The sequence below is a fragment of the Solea solea genome, chromosome 3 (assembly GCF_958295425.1).
Source record: "Solea solea chromosome 3, fSolSol10.1, whole genome shotgun sequence".
Lineage (NCBI taxonomy): Eukaryota > Metazoa > Chordata > Actinopteri > Pleuronectiformes > Soleidae > Solea > Solea solea.
In genome coordinates this window covers 3,036,161-3,053,130 of record NC_081136.1, presented here as the reverse complement: position 1 = coordinate 3,053,130, position 16,970 = coordinate 3,036,161, and the positions used below count along the sequence as shown (strand labels likewise).

At 42.7% G+C, this 16,970-nt stretch overlaps 1 protein-coding gene across 5 annotated transcripts in view; it reads left to right on the top strand.

The window, feature by feature from the left end:
* LOC131456461 (uncharacterized) overlaps positions 1-16,970 on the top strand; it is a 73,065-nt gene that overhangs the window by 40,789 nt on the left and 15,306 nt on the right. For all 5 annotated transcript variants that reach the window (XM_058624819.1, XM_058624817.1, XM_058624815.1 and 2 more), the window contains 3 exons: positions 2,371-2,447; positions 4,523-4,628; positions 12,060-12,293. In XM_058624819.1, coding sequence (XP_058480802.1) covers positions 2,371-2,447; positions 4,523-4,628; positions 12,060-12,293 — 417 coding nt within the window. The remainder of the gene's footprint in view (positions 1-2,370; positions 2,448-4,522; positions 4,629-12,059; positions 12,294-16,970) is intronic.

The window sequence follows — 16,970 nt, the reverse complement described above, 5'->3', positions numbered from 1 at the left end:
GGTAAATAATGTCAGTGAATGGAGCCAAAAGAGGAAGTTCAGGCTCACTTTGAGTCAACATCAAAGTTTCCTCAGCGACGACTGAAACTTGTTGATTCAGGCTGACAGGTGTCCCTGTGATTAATGTGTGATTTAAATAACAACAACAACAGTAATAGTAATAATAATAATAGTAATAATCATAATAATGATTAATTGCTGGTCATGAGTTTCTTTTTCTTTTCTTCTTTTTTTGGAAATCCACATGCAATCTCAGTTCACTAAACGCTGATAATTCTCTCTCTGACAGTTGTGCACGAGATCGTTTGATAAGCAGAAACCGTCAGACAGGTGCAGTGTTTGCGTGTGTGGGGACAAATTACCAGACGGAGGGGGGAAAACACCACACGTATGCTTGTATACACACACATATACTCATATATATATATATATATATATATATATATATATATGTATGTGTGTGTGTGTGTTTTACCTGTCCATGGTTTGGCCTTGAAAAGCGATGCCTTTATGGCGTTGAGCAGCTTTTCTTTTAACGAGCAGTGATAGCGCCTCTCATCTGCTGCCTGGCATGCCGCCGCTCTGAGCTCGTAACTGTTTCCCCCCCCAAAGGTGTGGCCACAGGCGGGAGGTTTATAGGCAGATCAGGATGTGCCATATTAATAAAGATCAATCCACTGGAGTGGATTATTAACTGGGAAAGTCCGGCACAGATAGCTGGGGACACTTGGAACCGAGCGCATGCAGCTACATAACCATGGATAAGCTGAGCGCACGTGTGTGTGTGTGTGTGTGTGTGTCCAGAAAACTCGTTTGGTTCAGTGCTGGTTGTTTATAGTCTGATAACGTCTCAGAGAGGGAGATAAACACGTTGGGGGTGGGGGGGGGACTTTCAAGGGTCAGTTTGGACAAATTACAGAGAAGCATTGTTGCACATGAATAGGATTTCATGCAAAATTTAAATTCCAGCACTAATAGCATCAAAATATGAGCGCAATAATGTATGGGAATGAAGGCGTTCTCATACCACCAACCTGACATCCACCTGTTTGAGGCACTTTGGCTTTTAAGGGGTATTTTTAAGGCCTGGCACTTGACACTTAGTACTTTAGGGGGTTATTGGACATCAGGGCTCTCGGCCAAAGTGGCTAATTTTGCTAAATTGATAGCGACGCCATGTTGGGTTCACCCTGTCCGTCCAAAAAAAACAACAGCAACATTGAGAACAGTCTTGTCCGAGAGCTACGTTTGAGCTAGTTCAATATTTCTCAACTTGTCTTTGTGCATCACAAGAAAAACGCAAATAAGAAGCATTCTGGTTGATGCCAGACAACTATTAAGATACCGTATACCTTTATTGGGAAATTCCCAGTATTACAGCAGCAAAGAGATAGTCACACAGCAAAAGAAAATCACACAACTATACATTTTTCATGAGGTGACGTGGGGACTATATGGAGGGGAATGTTTGCCCAGTATCCAACATGACTGACAGCAGCTTTAAAGTCAATCAATTAGAGTGAGAAAAAAACAAAAAACGCTCCTATTTGAAGCTGACGTTATCTGATAAACATCAGAATCTAAACGTAAGAATGTTGGCGCTAACAAATCACAGTCTGTACAGCGATGTGGCGCTCCGCTCCAAAAACTCGTTCCCGTTCTGCGATATTCAAATGTGGATTTATTTTCAGCGCTAAGAGCGACGTGATTTAAATTCCATTCACCCCGAGTCTATTGGCAAAGAAGCAGAAAATCCCAGAGGCACAAATGTAAAAAAAAAGAAAAACCTGTACAAACCCACAATTATGTGCACGGTGCGATATCAAATGAAGTGAAAAGTGAGAGAAGATGCTGTGTTTGAAACCTGGTAACTGTGGTGGTGCTGTATTTTTTTTGTGTTCATTCATGTGTGCCTTCAACAAGAGAAAGAGAATGTGTCTGAGTTAGCTGGACGCGTGCGTGTCTTTCCTCTCGCTCTCTGTGTGTGTGTCTCCAGGACAAAGTTTGCACCTGGCACGCTCCTGCAGACAGGTGCTCCGGGCTTTTTGTTACTCCACTTTTTTTCTCTTTTTTTGCCACTATTTGCACAGAGATTAAGAGCCATAATTGGAGCTAATACACTACATTACTCATATCTGTGCACAAACACTCGAGCACAATGGGCTAATGTGCGTGTAAGTGTGTGTGCGTGTGTGTGTGTGTGCTGGAGGCTAACATTTATGTGCACCCGTGCGCAGACACAGCGCCTGCCGGGCCTGCATTCACCACATCTACAAGCACACAATTGCTTCCTCTCCCTTTAGCTTGACGCCCTGTCCTGTGTGTGTGTGTGTGTGTGTGTGTGTGTGTGTGTGTGTGTGTTATTGTCAGGTGTTTTGAGGCCCCTCACAGCTGGCGACGTCTCTGAAAGGTGTGACTCCGCAGGGAAAGTCCAGGAAAACAAATCGGTGAGTGCCGCCGCCTCTTGTGAAAGCACTTTTCACTCTCTACCCCCACCTCCTCCTCCCCCTCCTCCGCCGCCTTCTCCTCCTCCTCGCCGTTCATCTATCAGATTTCCTTCCAAAAAGCGGGGACCGTGCCGTGAGCAAACACTAAATCTTCAAGAATCAACTCCGATCGGACAATAACCTCGAACCTGGTACAAACAATCTCTCCCCCCTGCACAAAGACCCCCTTTTACAAACTTGAACTGGCCCACATTTATAACTGTCGTTCCAGCAAGACGAGCTAAATTGTTGTTGATAATTGAGACACAATATAACAGAGGGCACGCGGCGTGCAGCAGGTGTGTGGTTAATCAGTCACGGGCTGCAGGCGGGAGGAGGAGCAGCAGAAAAGGGGGGGAGGTCTGTCTGTGACTGTACAGGAACAGGCAGCCTTTTACCCCCAGCTCATTGCCCCGGCTCGGGCGGGGGGGGACTCTCGGCTATACGCCAGTCACGGTGGGATTCTTTTGGAGGATGCGCCTCCACCAGGATCAGACAGGGGTGAGAGGTCAGGGGGGGTAAGAGTGTGTCGTGTTGGGCTGCGGTGGAATGGACGCAGGTGTTCCACGTGATCTACGATTAATCTCCCCTTTATGACGGATGAGAGAGAGCCCCCTGAAAAGCGTGAATGAGACCCATAAGCGCCCCCCCACCACCACCCCTCTATAATTATGTCTGACCACAGCGAGGAGCTGGAGTGCTCTGAGCAGGATTCATACACCGGTCCATTTGCATCATACACCTCAGTGAAGCAAGTATTCACACACCAGATTAGCCGGGGGAGTTTTCTGAATCGCAAAGAGGGAGGAGCTGCTGCTTCAGCTATCACTGATCTGGAGTAACATTTTGGATTAGATTAGATTCTTTATTGTCAAATTCATGTTCCAACATGCATTCATCTAACAATCCCACAATCATTCAATCCGTGCTGACCTTTGCATTTGAGAGAGGTAATTAAGTTAAAAATGACCCATATCACTTTACAATTACAATATTTTGCACAATAACACTGCAGTAAAAACATCAGACATCAGTCTCAGAAGTCGGAAAAAGTAAATATAAGGGAAAACTTTCCAGAATGTCAGTGGGTTTTTGTAGTACTTATTTGTGTCTTAGTCATGAACATAACACTGTCCTGTCTGTGGAACATTATACTGTATTTGTATTTGCTAGTTAGCGAACTCAGTGTAGCTTTAACGTTAAAAAGCACCAGTTACAACTTACGAGGCAACTGGAACGCACTATAAATGTAGAATTCTCTGATAACCCGCAACACTTTATCCAAATTGTAAGTAAAAAAAATGCTAATCCTCACCAAACATGATGCAACCAGGGTTTAAATCACGCTAGTAAAAATGCTAACAACAAAGGAGCTCTTTTTTTGTGCCTCTAGAACAAAAATGTTTTTCTCTAGCTGTTAATGTTGGAAGGTGGGAGGGGAATGAAGTACTTTTTTGGTTACTTCAAAAAACTTTACTGCTCAGAATTGCGATGCAACCAACAGCTAAACTCAAGCTAGTAAAAATGCTAACAAAATTAGGAGCTAACCAACCTATAAAAGCGTTGCTAGCTGCAAGTGCACCGCTAATGTTAGCTGCAGTTTTGTAGGGGATTAAACAAACATACTGTAACTTTTACAGTAGATATTCTTTATGTTTGACCAGAGATGAGGTTCGATGTCGCCATGCCTGTGTAATCTCCTCTTCCTTTGTCCCATTTAATGTTTATGACAATTAAGACAACGTGAGACAATAGACTAGCGCATACTTTCACAGACATCTAGATCTTCTTTTTAAACAATGTCAGCAGCACTTTTCTCTAGTTCCTCAGCAGGTTTCTCAGACATGATGGAAACCACGAGAACCATATAATTGCTAAATTACTGTCTTTTAATGTCCATCCACTCATTAGAGTAGGCCTTGATTTTCCTTATAAATTACTTTCAAATTATAATTATTATTGTTAATGATCTTTTCACCTTGTCAAATGAAATTATAACAAGTTGTGTTCAACCTCTCTTTTCTTTTCACCTGCAGGATCAGTCTGAAGGAGGTTCTGGTTCTCCGTCTTCATGGATCATAGACCCGAGTCCTTCACACAACATGTTCAGATCCTCACTCTCTCCCTGCCCGTCCAACTATGGTAAAGCATCCCTCACATCTTCTTCGAGAGAATATAATCATTTTTTTCTCAATCTGCCGCTAAGACATACCACCTCTTTGTCGAAAGCTGGCGCTCAGACTCGAGAGCCTATAACGACGATACTTAATCAATACAAGAGCTTGCCTTCGTGTTAGCGTCTGATCCGGTAAAAGCCCATTCAGTCCCTGTCAGCTCTGGTTTATTAGGAGCCATTGTCTCCTCACTGTCAGCGCTGTGTTTGGCGTTCCCTTTTCCTCCGGTACACTTAAGCCCACTAATCCTTGCTCGGGCCAGCTGGCTCCCAGTATCACCTTCACCTGTGTGGCTGTCTTGTGTACATTCATGAGTGATGGGTGCAGAGGCGGCGCCTACTGTACCGACCACAAACACTGGGAGGCTGGCAGCACGAGACGGAGAAAAGGTCAAGGGTTCTGTCGTCGCGTGGAAACGTAAGAGCCACCTCCGAGCGGAGAGACGACTCTTTTTCTTTCCACCGTCATTTGACTGCATCTGTCAGGCTGCCATCATGTTCTGGTTCTTTCCACTGGTGACTCACTTGTCCAGTATCAGTCATTGTGCCGTAACGCTAATGGTCCGTGGTCGGCTGTGTTCCAAAATGATATTCCAGAATGACATTCCAAATGCATCCATCACAGCAGAGATTGATACGAGGACCGGGCTGCAGCGATCTCGTATGTCTGATGCAAAGCGTGATTATTCACGGGGAATTTTGGGGTGTTTTTTGCATGAAACGCAGTCAGGAGTGAAGGAGAAAACGGACCGCTCCGTCACCATCTGTCGTTGATGTCACAAAACTTCCGTCACACCCTTGAAAGGGTGCCGTTTTATCATAAGGCCAACATACAGAGACAAACATGTAGGTAGATCCAAGATTCATTATTTTCTTGTCAAAAGATGAAGGATAGGAAACAACGGCAGGATTTGTTGATGATCCCCAAACTTTGTTGAAGTACAGGATTTCTTTCATACTCCTTTAAGCTCAATTGTCAATAAACGACCAATTTAAGAGAGTTTGGACAACTATCCCGACAAAAATACATCAGCTTCTTTCTGACTGGGGATGAAATCTGGGCATTTTCCTGAAAATGTAAGAACCTAAATGTCCACAAAGGTTGTTCAAGCCATGTTCCTTCCACTGCCAGCCCCCTGGTCAAACATTGGATGTTTCCCAGTAAACAAAATGTTCTCCCTCCTGCAAACTTGACCTTGTCTGGATGTTCTGGAATTATTCCAGCTGCTATGATTGCAGTTTACCCAGACAATCTCATTGTGTTCATGATGAGTTAATGAGATATTCTGGAAAATGTCTAGACCCACGTACTCTTCTGGACGATAAGACGTGACCAGACCTCTGCATCGCAATGACTTTTTGCACCTAGAATGATTGATTTATTTGCTTATTAAATATATACATGTATACGTATCCATTGTCACGGCATACAATGAGGAGAATTCCCTTCTTCAGTGGTAAAATTCAGCTTTCTACTCCATTTATATACAACTGCCCCCTGGTTAACTGCCCTATAACAATTAGACAAACCATAGTAAAGAGAGATGTCACCTAGAGGATTTGCCCGATGGCTTATGTGCTTTGACCTTTTAGAGGCCAAAGGCATGGTCACCCTCTGCAGGAGGGGAGGGGGTGGGGGGTCATCGACAGGGCGTGGAGAGGTTACGCCTGAGGTCACACGGTCTTTAAAGGATGCCCAGTGTGTGGCAGGTCTTTGTGTGGATAGGTGAGATTTGGTTTCCCCGGAGGTGCAAGTAGTTCAACCTTTCAGTCGTGCCCCTAAGTAATAGAGGGACTGACCCCATTTTGACTCAGTGGATATAAAGCGGTTGGGAAAATGGGCCTGCGACATGATTACCGTGATTTAGTTTTTGCACAGGAACACACAAGAAGGTAAAAAAGTGTAAGAAGCAAGGACTGAAATATCCTGGCTTTTTGTTCTGCTACTTGCAAATGAACACTGTCCGGCGTTGTCGTTCAACTTTTGGGAAGAAGTTGATCAGTAAGAGATTAAAGAGATCAGTAATTTTGTTGTGAAATGTCAGTTTATATATAAATATGCATGATTTATATTCAATAATTTACACAGGTCACTTTATTAGGTACACCTGTACACATCAACGGCAACAAGTCAACACATTTACGCATGTAAATGATAGAGATGATAGAGAAGATGATCTGCCGAAGTTCAAACCAAGCATCACAATGTAGGAGTGTTATTCATCCAGGTCGTAGTTCTCCAAGGCTGCATTTACACTGCAGGTCTGTCGATGCCAAATTCTGTCTTAGTCAGACTATGGCTTTAGCTTGATTAAACTGTGCACGTAAACATACTGACTATTTGACTATTGCTTCGAATCATTCGAGCCAGAAACAACAGCTCAAACTCTCAGTTTACAAAGAAAATGATCGAAAACCAAAACTGAAAAGAAGATATTGTAAAACATTTTAATAATCAGTACTAGAAACCTGATGTTGGCCAATAACCAATTCTTTTGACGACCTTCTCACATGGTCTTTCATAAGTGACCCATGTCTGAAATCTGCCTTTACACAGTTTTACACAGTTTTGGATTAGCTTGGCTGCTGACCTGATAGTGGTTAGTAGACTGAAAAGGGAGCAAAGGTGGCGCTATTTTGAAACTTGAAAGGCATTCAAAACCTTAGACTTTTGGAGATTTTGGCTCCTGGGTGAAAGTTGATTCATGTGGTTTTAATGTCAGAAATGAACAGAAAAGCAATCCAAAAGTCTGAGGCAAAGCATTAAAAGTAATTTTGCCAAATGCTTAAAGATTATATCAATACAGTATATATTGACCATCACTATATGAAAAACCAATGAACCTTGGAAGCAGAAGAGCCACAGCAACAGAAGATCACACCGGTGATCAAGTGGCACGGTTGTTTTTGTTTCTAGGCATGCGGAAGTGGCTTATTAAGCAATGAATCTGTCGCATATGAAAGTCTATGGCTCCAAAAACCAACAGATTTATGCTTTGATCGGCAAGAGTTTGATAGGAGTCGGAAGTAGCTCCTTTATTAATATATCTGTCTAATTTCTACCAACATCTCTGGTATTTCTAATCCAAACACCACCAAAGTCGGCACTGCACAAATTGGTAAGTCACTTGCCAACAGACAGACAGACATTCCTTGGATTAATAGACACATTTGAAATGGTTTTCAAGGTTAAACTGAAGCCGAAAATCAGCAGTGATAAAATGCTGCTGCCTCCCCAGTGAGGCTCAGGGTGAGACCTTGGTCCATTTGGGCTCATCAGGAATTCATAGGTGGACTAATCCGTCCCCTCGTAACAGTTTCACGACGGTTTCCCTGCTGCCGTGGTCACTCCGCGCGCGCGTCCGCTAGTTGTTTAGCATTCAGCTGCTACTGAAGATGTTAGCGTCCGAATGAATGTCACGAAGGGGAAGAGCAGCGGCCACAAAGAGCACTAATCTGAACTGACCCCGGTGGATTGTCTTTCCGGGGGGAGGCCGAGGAAACTACGGGGACAGATTAGGCTCCAGAAAGACAGAAGATGGTGCGAGCAGAGATTAGTCATGTTTTAAGCAAGGATCGTGTCTCCCCCCCCCCAGAGGACCACACACTGACAGTGTAGCCATGTTACTATTGTCTCTGAGCCATCGCCTCTGTGGATTCAGTGCCTATTGTCTTTGAAATCCTCCAGCGTTTCCCCCAAAAAAAAAAAACCCGGACTCAAGCTCTTTGATTGGCACTTGTCAAAGCTGATAGAGAGGGGTGACGTATTGAGAAAGGCTTTCGATAAAAAGGAAAATCCCATCCCCATGAATAATAATTTGGCCAGGATTTTCCCTCTTTACTCCACCCCACTCCTATTCTGCCATTCTTCCAGGAGATTGAGAAGTGAAGGCGCTGGGTGGCATCAAGTGAAAAGGCCTCGGCTTCCGAATTGTCTCGCTGATGCTCATCCCTTTCTCAAACACGCAAAAGAATAAGATACAAGTCGGACCTTCTTGCCTCTGCCTGGTGCACTGGATGTCAAACCATACTGCAGGATGTGTGTGTGTGTGTGTGTGTGTGTGTAAAGCACAGGCAGTGCGAGCTGTGGGTGGTGATTGTGTGTGTGTGTTTTGTCTTCGATGGCCTTTTCGAGATCAGCAAAAAGGGGATTTGACTCGGGCCGCTCGCAGCCAAATCCAGCTATCTACCGTGTTCAGACGCTGGTTGGTATGGTAACATGCTCTGTGTGTGTGTGTTTAGATGGGGCTCTGGTTTCCAGCTTGAACTGACCAGTAATCACCGTGCATTCATGGATTAGGACCGTGTTGGAGGTTAGGATAGGAGGGTTGTTTTTTTTCAAAAAGAAAGAAAGAAAACCAAATCCTGAATAATTTCAGTCGGACGTTAAACCAGATTTAGAGATTGTACATTGTACAAACAGTCTGCGCTCGCAGATTTTAACCCCCGTGCGCATGAGATTAGCCTTAAAACGGAATAATTCATTGGCAGAAATTCTACTACTGTCACTGTCTTATTTTGTGTTTTATATGATTGGGTTTTTGACTCAAAGAACAGAACATGATGTCGGTACGGTGGCCCTGAGAGGTCAACGAACTGCACCTAAGGATTGGAAAAAAGGCAAAGCTAATGCTGACAAAAGAAATGATATGTGTAAAATGTAGATACATGTCAGAATACATGGTAATAAGAACCTGAAGTCCACTGCTTATTTTCAACGTTCCACTACACGGCCAAACTTTCTTTAAAAACGTGATATTGACGGGCAAATATACAACCCTTTGGTGGGCCAACTTTGGCCCATGGGCCCCATTTTGGGCCACATATACACACAATTACTCACGTGGATCATCTAAAAATGAATCACTTATTGTGTCTTTTACTGCACATATTTATGTGTTGCTAATATTGCAGTATTTATAACATATTTGTCAGTTTGACCTTTCATCAGGTTTTTCAAACAGTGGCGAGTTATAAACAGTCATAAATGAATAAACCATCATACGAGACAGCAACGTGCCTCAAAACTGAGGCCCGCCGTCTCTAATAATCTCTGATAATCTCTGTTTGTGCATGTTAAAACGCTCCACAAACATTTACATGGCTCTCAATTGTCCCAATAATCTGCCACGGACAGTAGTTTGTTAGACATTTTACAAACCATCAAACAGTTGTGACAATAAATATCAGTAAAAAAACAAAAAAATCAAATCTTTTTATAATCTATTTGTTAAAAAGGCGCCTCCTTTTTCGTCACTGTAATAAAAGCATAACATGGAAATGGACACAGGTATTTTTCCACATAGCTCGCGACATGACACGACTTGAATTAGCCACGTAAATACTATGGATACAGAGATACAGAACAACTGATATCACTTTATTTAAATTAAAACAACTGTGGGTGTTTCCAAACATCATTTATCTTGTCCGTCCCTGTGACGTTATGTTTGCATCGCATATGAAAAACAAACAAAACAAAACAAAAATAAACTGCTCAGAAATGATGAATTCTCCGCGCCGGAGATGAATAAATTTCCCATCCCGTCGCCCCCTCTGGTGACATTGAAACTTGGAGCGGGGGGCGCGGGGGCTTAGCGGTGGCGTGTGATTGTGTGCAGTGTGGTGGAAGACGGCCCCGTCCAATGAGACATGGCTCCATCAATCTGAGCTGCTGACCCCGCTGCTCGCCCACTGACAGGATAAATGAATCCATGCCGGCGCGTTTGTGATAAATCCTGCCTGTCTTCTTCCTCCACCGGTCAAGCCCCTTCTCTCTCTCTCCTTCCCCTAATGAACGCAGCCATCTCCAAAAAAATTGTATCACAGCCCCGAATTATCGCTCATGTGTTAACACAAGAAAGCACTCGTGGTTCGCGAGCGAGGAGGCGAAGAAAAGAGTCCCAATCTGTAGTGGAAACTGTTGCCGGAGACAATCCGAGCGTCCCTTTAAGCTGGAGTCTGCATTGATGAGGTTCCCTTTGTCTCGACGCCCGCCGCCACAAACCCAGAGAGAGAAGTGCATTCTGTGGACTCGCCATTCACAGATAATGGGGACTCTTAATTGGCCGGTGGGTGACAAAATGGAGTGGAGATGGAGGTTTCAGGGGGGAGAGAGAGGGAGAGGGAGAGAGTGTCCGCTCCTTAGTGAGCGTCTGAAAAGGGGACTGTGGGGAGATGTGACTGCAGCGTTTAGGGAGGACAATGTGATGTGGATTGGTGTTTATTAAAGGAGCAGAAATGGGGTTTTGTAGAGAGCTCCGGCGCTAAGTGGCTACTTCCACGTGGACGGCAGTGAATACAGATGTGGTTCCTCTCAGGTTCGGAAAAAATCTCGTCCAACTTGTCGGAAAATTTGGAAAGATGTTCCGAGTCAAACTGAAAGTAAAAATACAAAGCGACAAAGCAAAGCAAAGCAAAGCAACAAAACTTACCACAGACCTTTTTCACCTGGACTCTATTATAATGCCCACTGTTGTATAAAGAACCTTAAAGGAGATGCTTCTAGTAAAAGTACAAGTATTTTACCAGAAAATGACTTTGGTAGTCACTTTTTTTTATACAATATTACTTAAGTAAGAAAGTCTTAAAGTTTTGGCTTTTATTTATTTGATTAGGACGATGCACATTGATCAACATATCAGCAAATATGCCAGAATTAGCACATTTGCATTTCATCCGTTGTCCTAAGGCAGGTGTCATTGAAGATAAAAAAAAATATACATATACAGACAATACACCATGACAACTGGACAAAACATGTAGAAATCCCACACAAGTCAATCCCGATTCAAAAGTCCATACACAAGACAGGAAAACGTACAATTTAGTCCTGTGCACGTTGTACATCACAGTCTCCTCTAGTCAGTGTCCTGGTCTTTGCTCTAGAAGATTTTTTTTAGATACAAAACCTTGTAGATGACGCAAAAACAGCTGGTGGCTGTCAAAGTCTAAGCTTTTGTACTTATTAATGATATAACAATAATAATAATGTGTAGGTATTTGTTGTCAAGGGTTTTAAGTGTTCCCTTGAAGAGAGACTCGATTGGTGACATTTATTGTACTTAAGTATCAAAACGTCATTTTTTGATATATAATGTACTTAATGTTTTAGAAGTAAAAATATGTGGAGCGCAAAGCGGTAGAAGATGGACGGATGAAATGCTTTAATAGCGCATTTTAAACCAATCAAAATGGTCTTTGTCGCAAGACGATCCGTCTTCTGTGATAAACAGATTCTGAGGGAGCTGAGCTTCTCGTGCTGTCTCGCAACTGATCCACACAGTTGGAAAATCACTGACGTACTTCGGCGCTTAATAGTATTTCTGTAAAACTCTACTGTATTGAAGTCTTCCTTAGATCTTGAACGCATCTCATGTTGTGTATCGTCTCCGCGTCAGGTCGCAGCTCGGACGAAGGAGGAGACCCCGACGAGGACGATGAGGCCTCGGCCGTGGGGAGGAGCCCGGAGAGTCTGAGAATCAGAAGTGAAGAGGAGGAGGAAAGAAGGACGGAGGAGGAGAGGAGGACGGAGGAGGAGAGGAGGACCAACGCGCTGAACATGCTCTCCAAACTGCAGGAGGAGCCTCCTCGACAGAGCAGCAGCAGGAAAGGCTCCTCCAATTTTGAAGATTGTGAGTTGATATCAAAAACACATCACATCACAAACACAATACAATCTTTAATTTGTCTCTCTTTTTTTGAACATACTTATGGTTTATTGTTAAGTGATTTTCTATGATGTAGATTCAACTTAACCCAAACAAGAGTTGCTGTGTTATCTAAACCTGCTCAGTCCACTTTAAACACTCTTTACATGAATCTGAACGAGACGAACAAGAGTGACAGTCACAAAAAATACCCAAATGCATATAAACAGAAGAAGTGAACAGAAATTAGCAGAATATTTTGATATTTGCTTATATTTATATACATATATATATATATATATATATATATATATATATGTATGTATATACATATGTATATATATATATATATATATATATACATATATATATATATGTATGTATATACATATGTATATATATATATATATATATATATATATATACATATATATATATATGTATGTATATACATATGTATATATATATATATATATATATATACAATTGTATTTGCATCAGTTATCGGCCCGAGCACTCAAATCAACTCTTGTGTTTGGAGATTGTTTGTTTGACAGTTTTACCCAACTACTCACTAGTCGGTGAAAAGTCACCAAAGTCAGTCTGAGAAGACGCTTGGATATCACGAGGACATGTCCCGTCTGTCGAGGGTTAGATGAGGAGAAAGCGAGACAAAATCACACACTGCACATCCACAGCGCGTGTGTGTTTCCCACTCTCCGCCCACAGTAAACACAGTCAGGTGGATCTCACTCGTGCGGCAGAAGTTCGCATTTTCTTCTCGTAAAAGTATTTAGGTTAAAGACGGGAAGTCGGCAGTCTGTAAAGTCGCTAAATATTCGCACGGAAACGGCATGAAAATGTAAAAAAAGTTTCTGGCTTGGGTTCATTCCGTCTACGTTTCTGTTCTTCTTCTCTGTTTTTTTGGTGTAGCGTTACAGCGCCACTCACAGTGCCGGCAGATGTACTACAGCGTTTTTTACAGGGGAACTTTTTGCAAACGGCAAAGAGAAAGATTTTTTACATTTCTGGACTATTGGTGAAGGGTATCAAAGATACCGCTGATGGAATAAATTTGCTTTTTAGGGACGATATTATTTAAAATTAAAAAAATAAAAGCATACTCAGCTCTGCAATGTGTCTCATGAAGACGATTAAACACAAAAAAAGTGTTTTCCCGAACTGTTTAAAAAGGCCAAGTTCTCCAGAAATCAATCTTTTCAACTCTTGTTTTCACGTCCTTTACTTCAACAATGGAGCACGGTGGGAAAAACACAAACAGCCGCACACATTGACCAAACACTCGTCTCGACGCGGACAAAAATGTCCACCTCATTACGGCACTTGATTTTTAGAATTGGCTTTTTTTGAGAGAGAGACAGAGAGTTGAGTTAGGAGTTTTCTCGTTTCCCCTCAAGTGTCTCATTTTGCTGTCCAAGCCTTTGTGGGAGCGCCGGGGATGTCGGCTCCCACAATGAGTGTCCCACACCTCAGGTCAAGGCTGAGGGGGCTGGACCCCCTGCAGAGGTCACTCAGGTCACAGTTGTCCTGTGAATGGAGCACTGATTGGACAGGTTTTTGGGTCTTTTTTGGTGGAGACGGTAATCAAGAAGGAGGAAGACGAGGAAGGTTTTACTGCGGATGATGAGACGCTTTTGTGTTGTTACAGGACTGTGTGTGTGTGTGTGTGTGTGTGGTGACGTCCCACTGGCTGGTCTTTGTTTGTTAAAGGTGCAATTTGCAGTATTTTGTCTATATTTTTACAATAGATAGATGCAGGGCGTTTCATTTCTCCAGTTCTTTATTTTTCATAATCTAGGTTGTGATGACTAAGGACACATATAGGTGAGCAGAGCCAGGAATTTAACCCACAACCTTTCAGTTGAAAGACAACTCGGCCTACCACTGAGCCACCGTGGCTCAATCCTGACTCCTCGCATTTTTTTTAATACTCTTACTTCTTAAAACTTGAGTACATTTTACATCAGAAAATGTCATAAACTTACAGTACTCGTACTTAAGTAATATTATAAAAAAAAAAAGTGACTGTGTTTGTGATTATGGGGGTGTGTTATCAGTGTGTGTCTGTGTGTGTTCTGGTCATATTTTGCTCCCTCGCGTTTGCCAGAGTCCTTTTGTTTAACGTGTGTGTGCGTGTGTGTGTGTGTGTGTGTGTTAGTGTGGCTCCTCATTAGTGAACTGTAAATGTCTCATAATTGTCTGTTTTTCAGGGGCCAACACTCACCACTTGCCAAACGCTTCCCAAAATAGATAAACACCCCCCGCCCTTCTCTTCCCTTATTGCATAGGCACGCGTGCACACACACACACACACACACACACACTCCTGTACGCCCCTTGCATTCTGCCGGTCAACGTCCATTCAACTCTGTGACCCATGACATTGTCATCAAACAGACAAAATATCAACAGTTCATATCTGGTTTTTTCATTTTTCATTTTATTTTGAAAATCAGATTAACAGTTGCTTATCTGTTTTTTTTTTTCTTTTTTCATTTTATTTTGAAAATAAAATTAACGGTTCGTAATCCATTTTTTCATTTTATTTTGAAAATGAGATTAACAGTTTGTCATCCGTTTTCTTTTTAAATTTTATTTTGAAAATTAAATAAATTGTCCATTCTCCGTTTTTTTTCATATTTCATTTTATTTTGAAACACAAATGATGCACGGATTGTCGGTATCAACATGAATTTGTGATATGACATATGAAGTACAGGACACAAAAGTTGATATAGAATCTAAATGTCATGGCTGACACAACTGTTACGTCAATTTCAGTTGGTGAAATATAATCTCCTAACCTTTGAGCCTGGAATACGTTCATAATAATTCCTTTTTCACCTTAATGTGTTCATTACTAATCTTTAATTACTCCCTTATCGTTCCTCTCTGTGGGCGAAAAAAGGTCACTGACAAACGTCGGCGTTGATGTGGGACACCTGCCGGCCTCTCTTTGACCCCGCCCACTGACGTCACTTGTCCTCCACCTGTGGGCGGAGACAGAGCCTAAGAAACAACACATACACACACACATGGAAAACTTCCAAATAAACAAGAAGTTCAAAAGCGAGACGAAGCGAGAGGTGTTTGTGGATGGTTGCCTGTGTGTGTGTGTGTGTGTGTGTGTGTGTGTGTGCGCGTACAGTGCCTTTATGTAACCCCCCCCACCCCCCACCCCCCTGTTTGCTCAGCCTTTGCTCTGGAATACCTCTATGTGTTTACCATCAGTCCAGAATGACTGTGCAAACAAACAGCTCAGCCATTGATGAGCAGCGGTGTGGAATATGCCCGTTGTATTCACAAGCAAGGAAAAAATGGGGAGGGGGGGCGGGGGCAGTAGATGTGGGGGTAAATCTGTCAAAGAGTCTATTATACGGTGTCCAAACAGAGAGCAGACTCCACAATGGCCTTATTAATGGCACAATGTCAAGGAGCGGCGGGCGCGATAATAGCAGATGATTTTGCTTTGTGAGTTTATCTGCACATCTCTTATTGCAGATACAGCACATGATTTTGACTCTGTGGGCGTATCAGTGTGGATATGTGCGTGTGTGTGCGTGTGTGTGTGTGTTTGTGTGTGTGTAAAAACGTAAGTTGTGGTTTGTGGTGGTGAGGCCTGTGAGGCTGGTGGCGTGCAGCCAGAGACAGGAGTGTGGCAGCTACGTATGTCTTTGTTTGTTTTACAACGCTTTAACCCGACCTCAACACACACACACACACACGCTCTCTTTCTGACTCTCTATGTCAGGGGTTGTCCAAACTTTCTTTAATAAAGAAGTCCAGATTTGATTTTAAACAATAAACATACAAATCCATTTTCTGTATCCTCCATATGAGGGTCACAGGGGGCGGGTGCTAACCACTACACCCACCGTGTGGCACGTCACAATTATCATTTTTAAATAATAACAATAATAATACGTCAGGTTTTTATGGCACTTTTTAAGTCTGAAGTGTAGTTCGAGTTCCGGATGTGTGGTTGAAGGGAGTTCTGGAGGGAACTCTGTCCCCCCCAAGGTTCTGGTGCTTGGTTCTGGTGGCGGGGGTCGGGAGGTTGTCAACCATCGATGTGAAGGGAGGAGGCCAGGGTGGAGGGTTCTGGGAACATTCCCTGAAGGTTCTCCTGTGGTTGATATGAAAAGTTTTCCTAACGTTCTTCTAACGTTAGTTTTTTTTTTTGGTTGCACGTTTGGTTCCCAGAACATTCCTTGGTCTTAACCTTCATACAACCTTTATAGAACATTCTCTTTTGGTTCCCAGAACATTCCTTGGTCTTAACCTTCATACAACCTTTATAGAACATTCTCTTTTGGTTCCCAGAACGTTCCCCTATAACCACGTTTGTCACAACCTACGTACAACCTACGTGCAACCTTTGTAGAACATTATTTTGGTTACCGATTTTTCTCTATGGACTTTGGTGCGGAAGAGTGAGCGGGTCACAAACGTTAGTCTCCTGCATGGAAAAGGCCGTTAAATGGCGAGATAAACATTGAATATCACATTTTATGTGTTGTTTCATTATTATTATTATTATTATTATTATTCAATCAGAATCTACAATAGCCTCCTGCAGGTGCACTGCCGTCCTGACAGTTTCATCAGATAAGACTTGAATCTTCGTGTTTGATGTGGAGC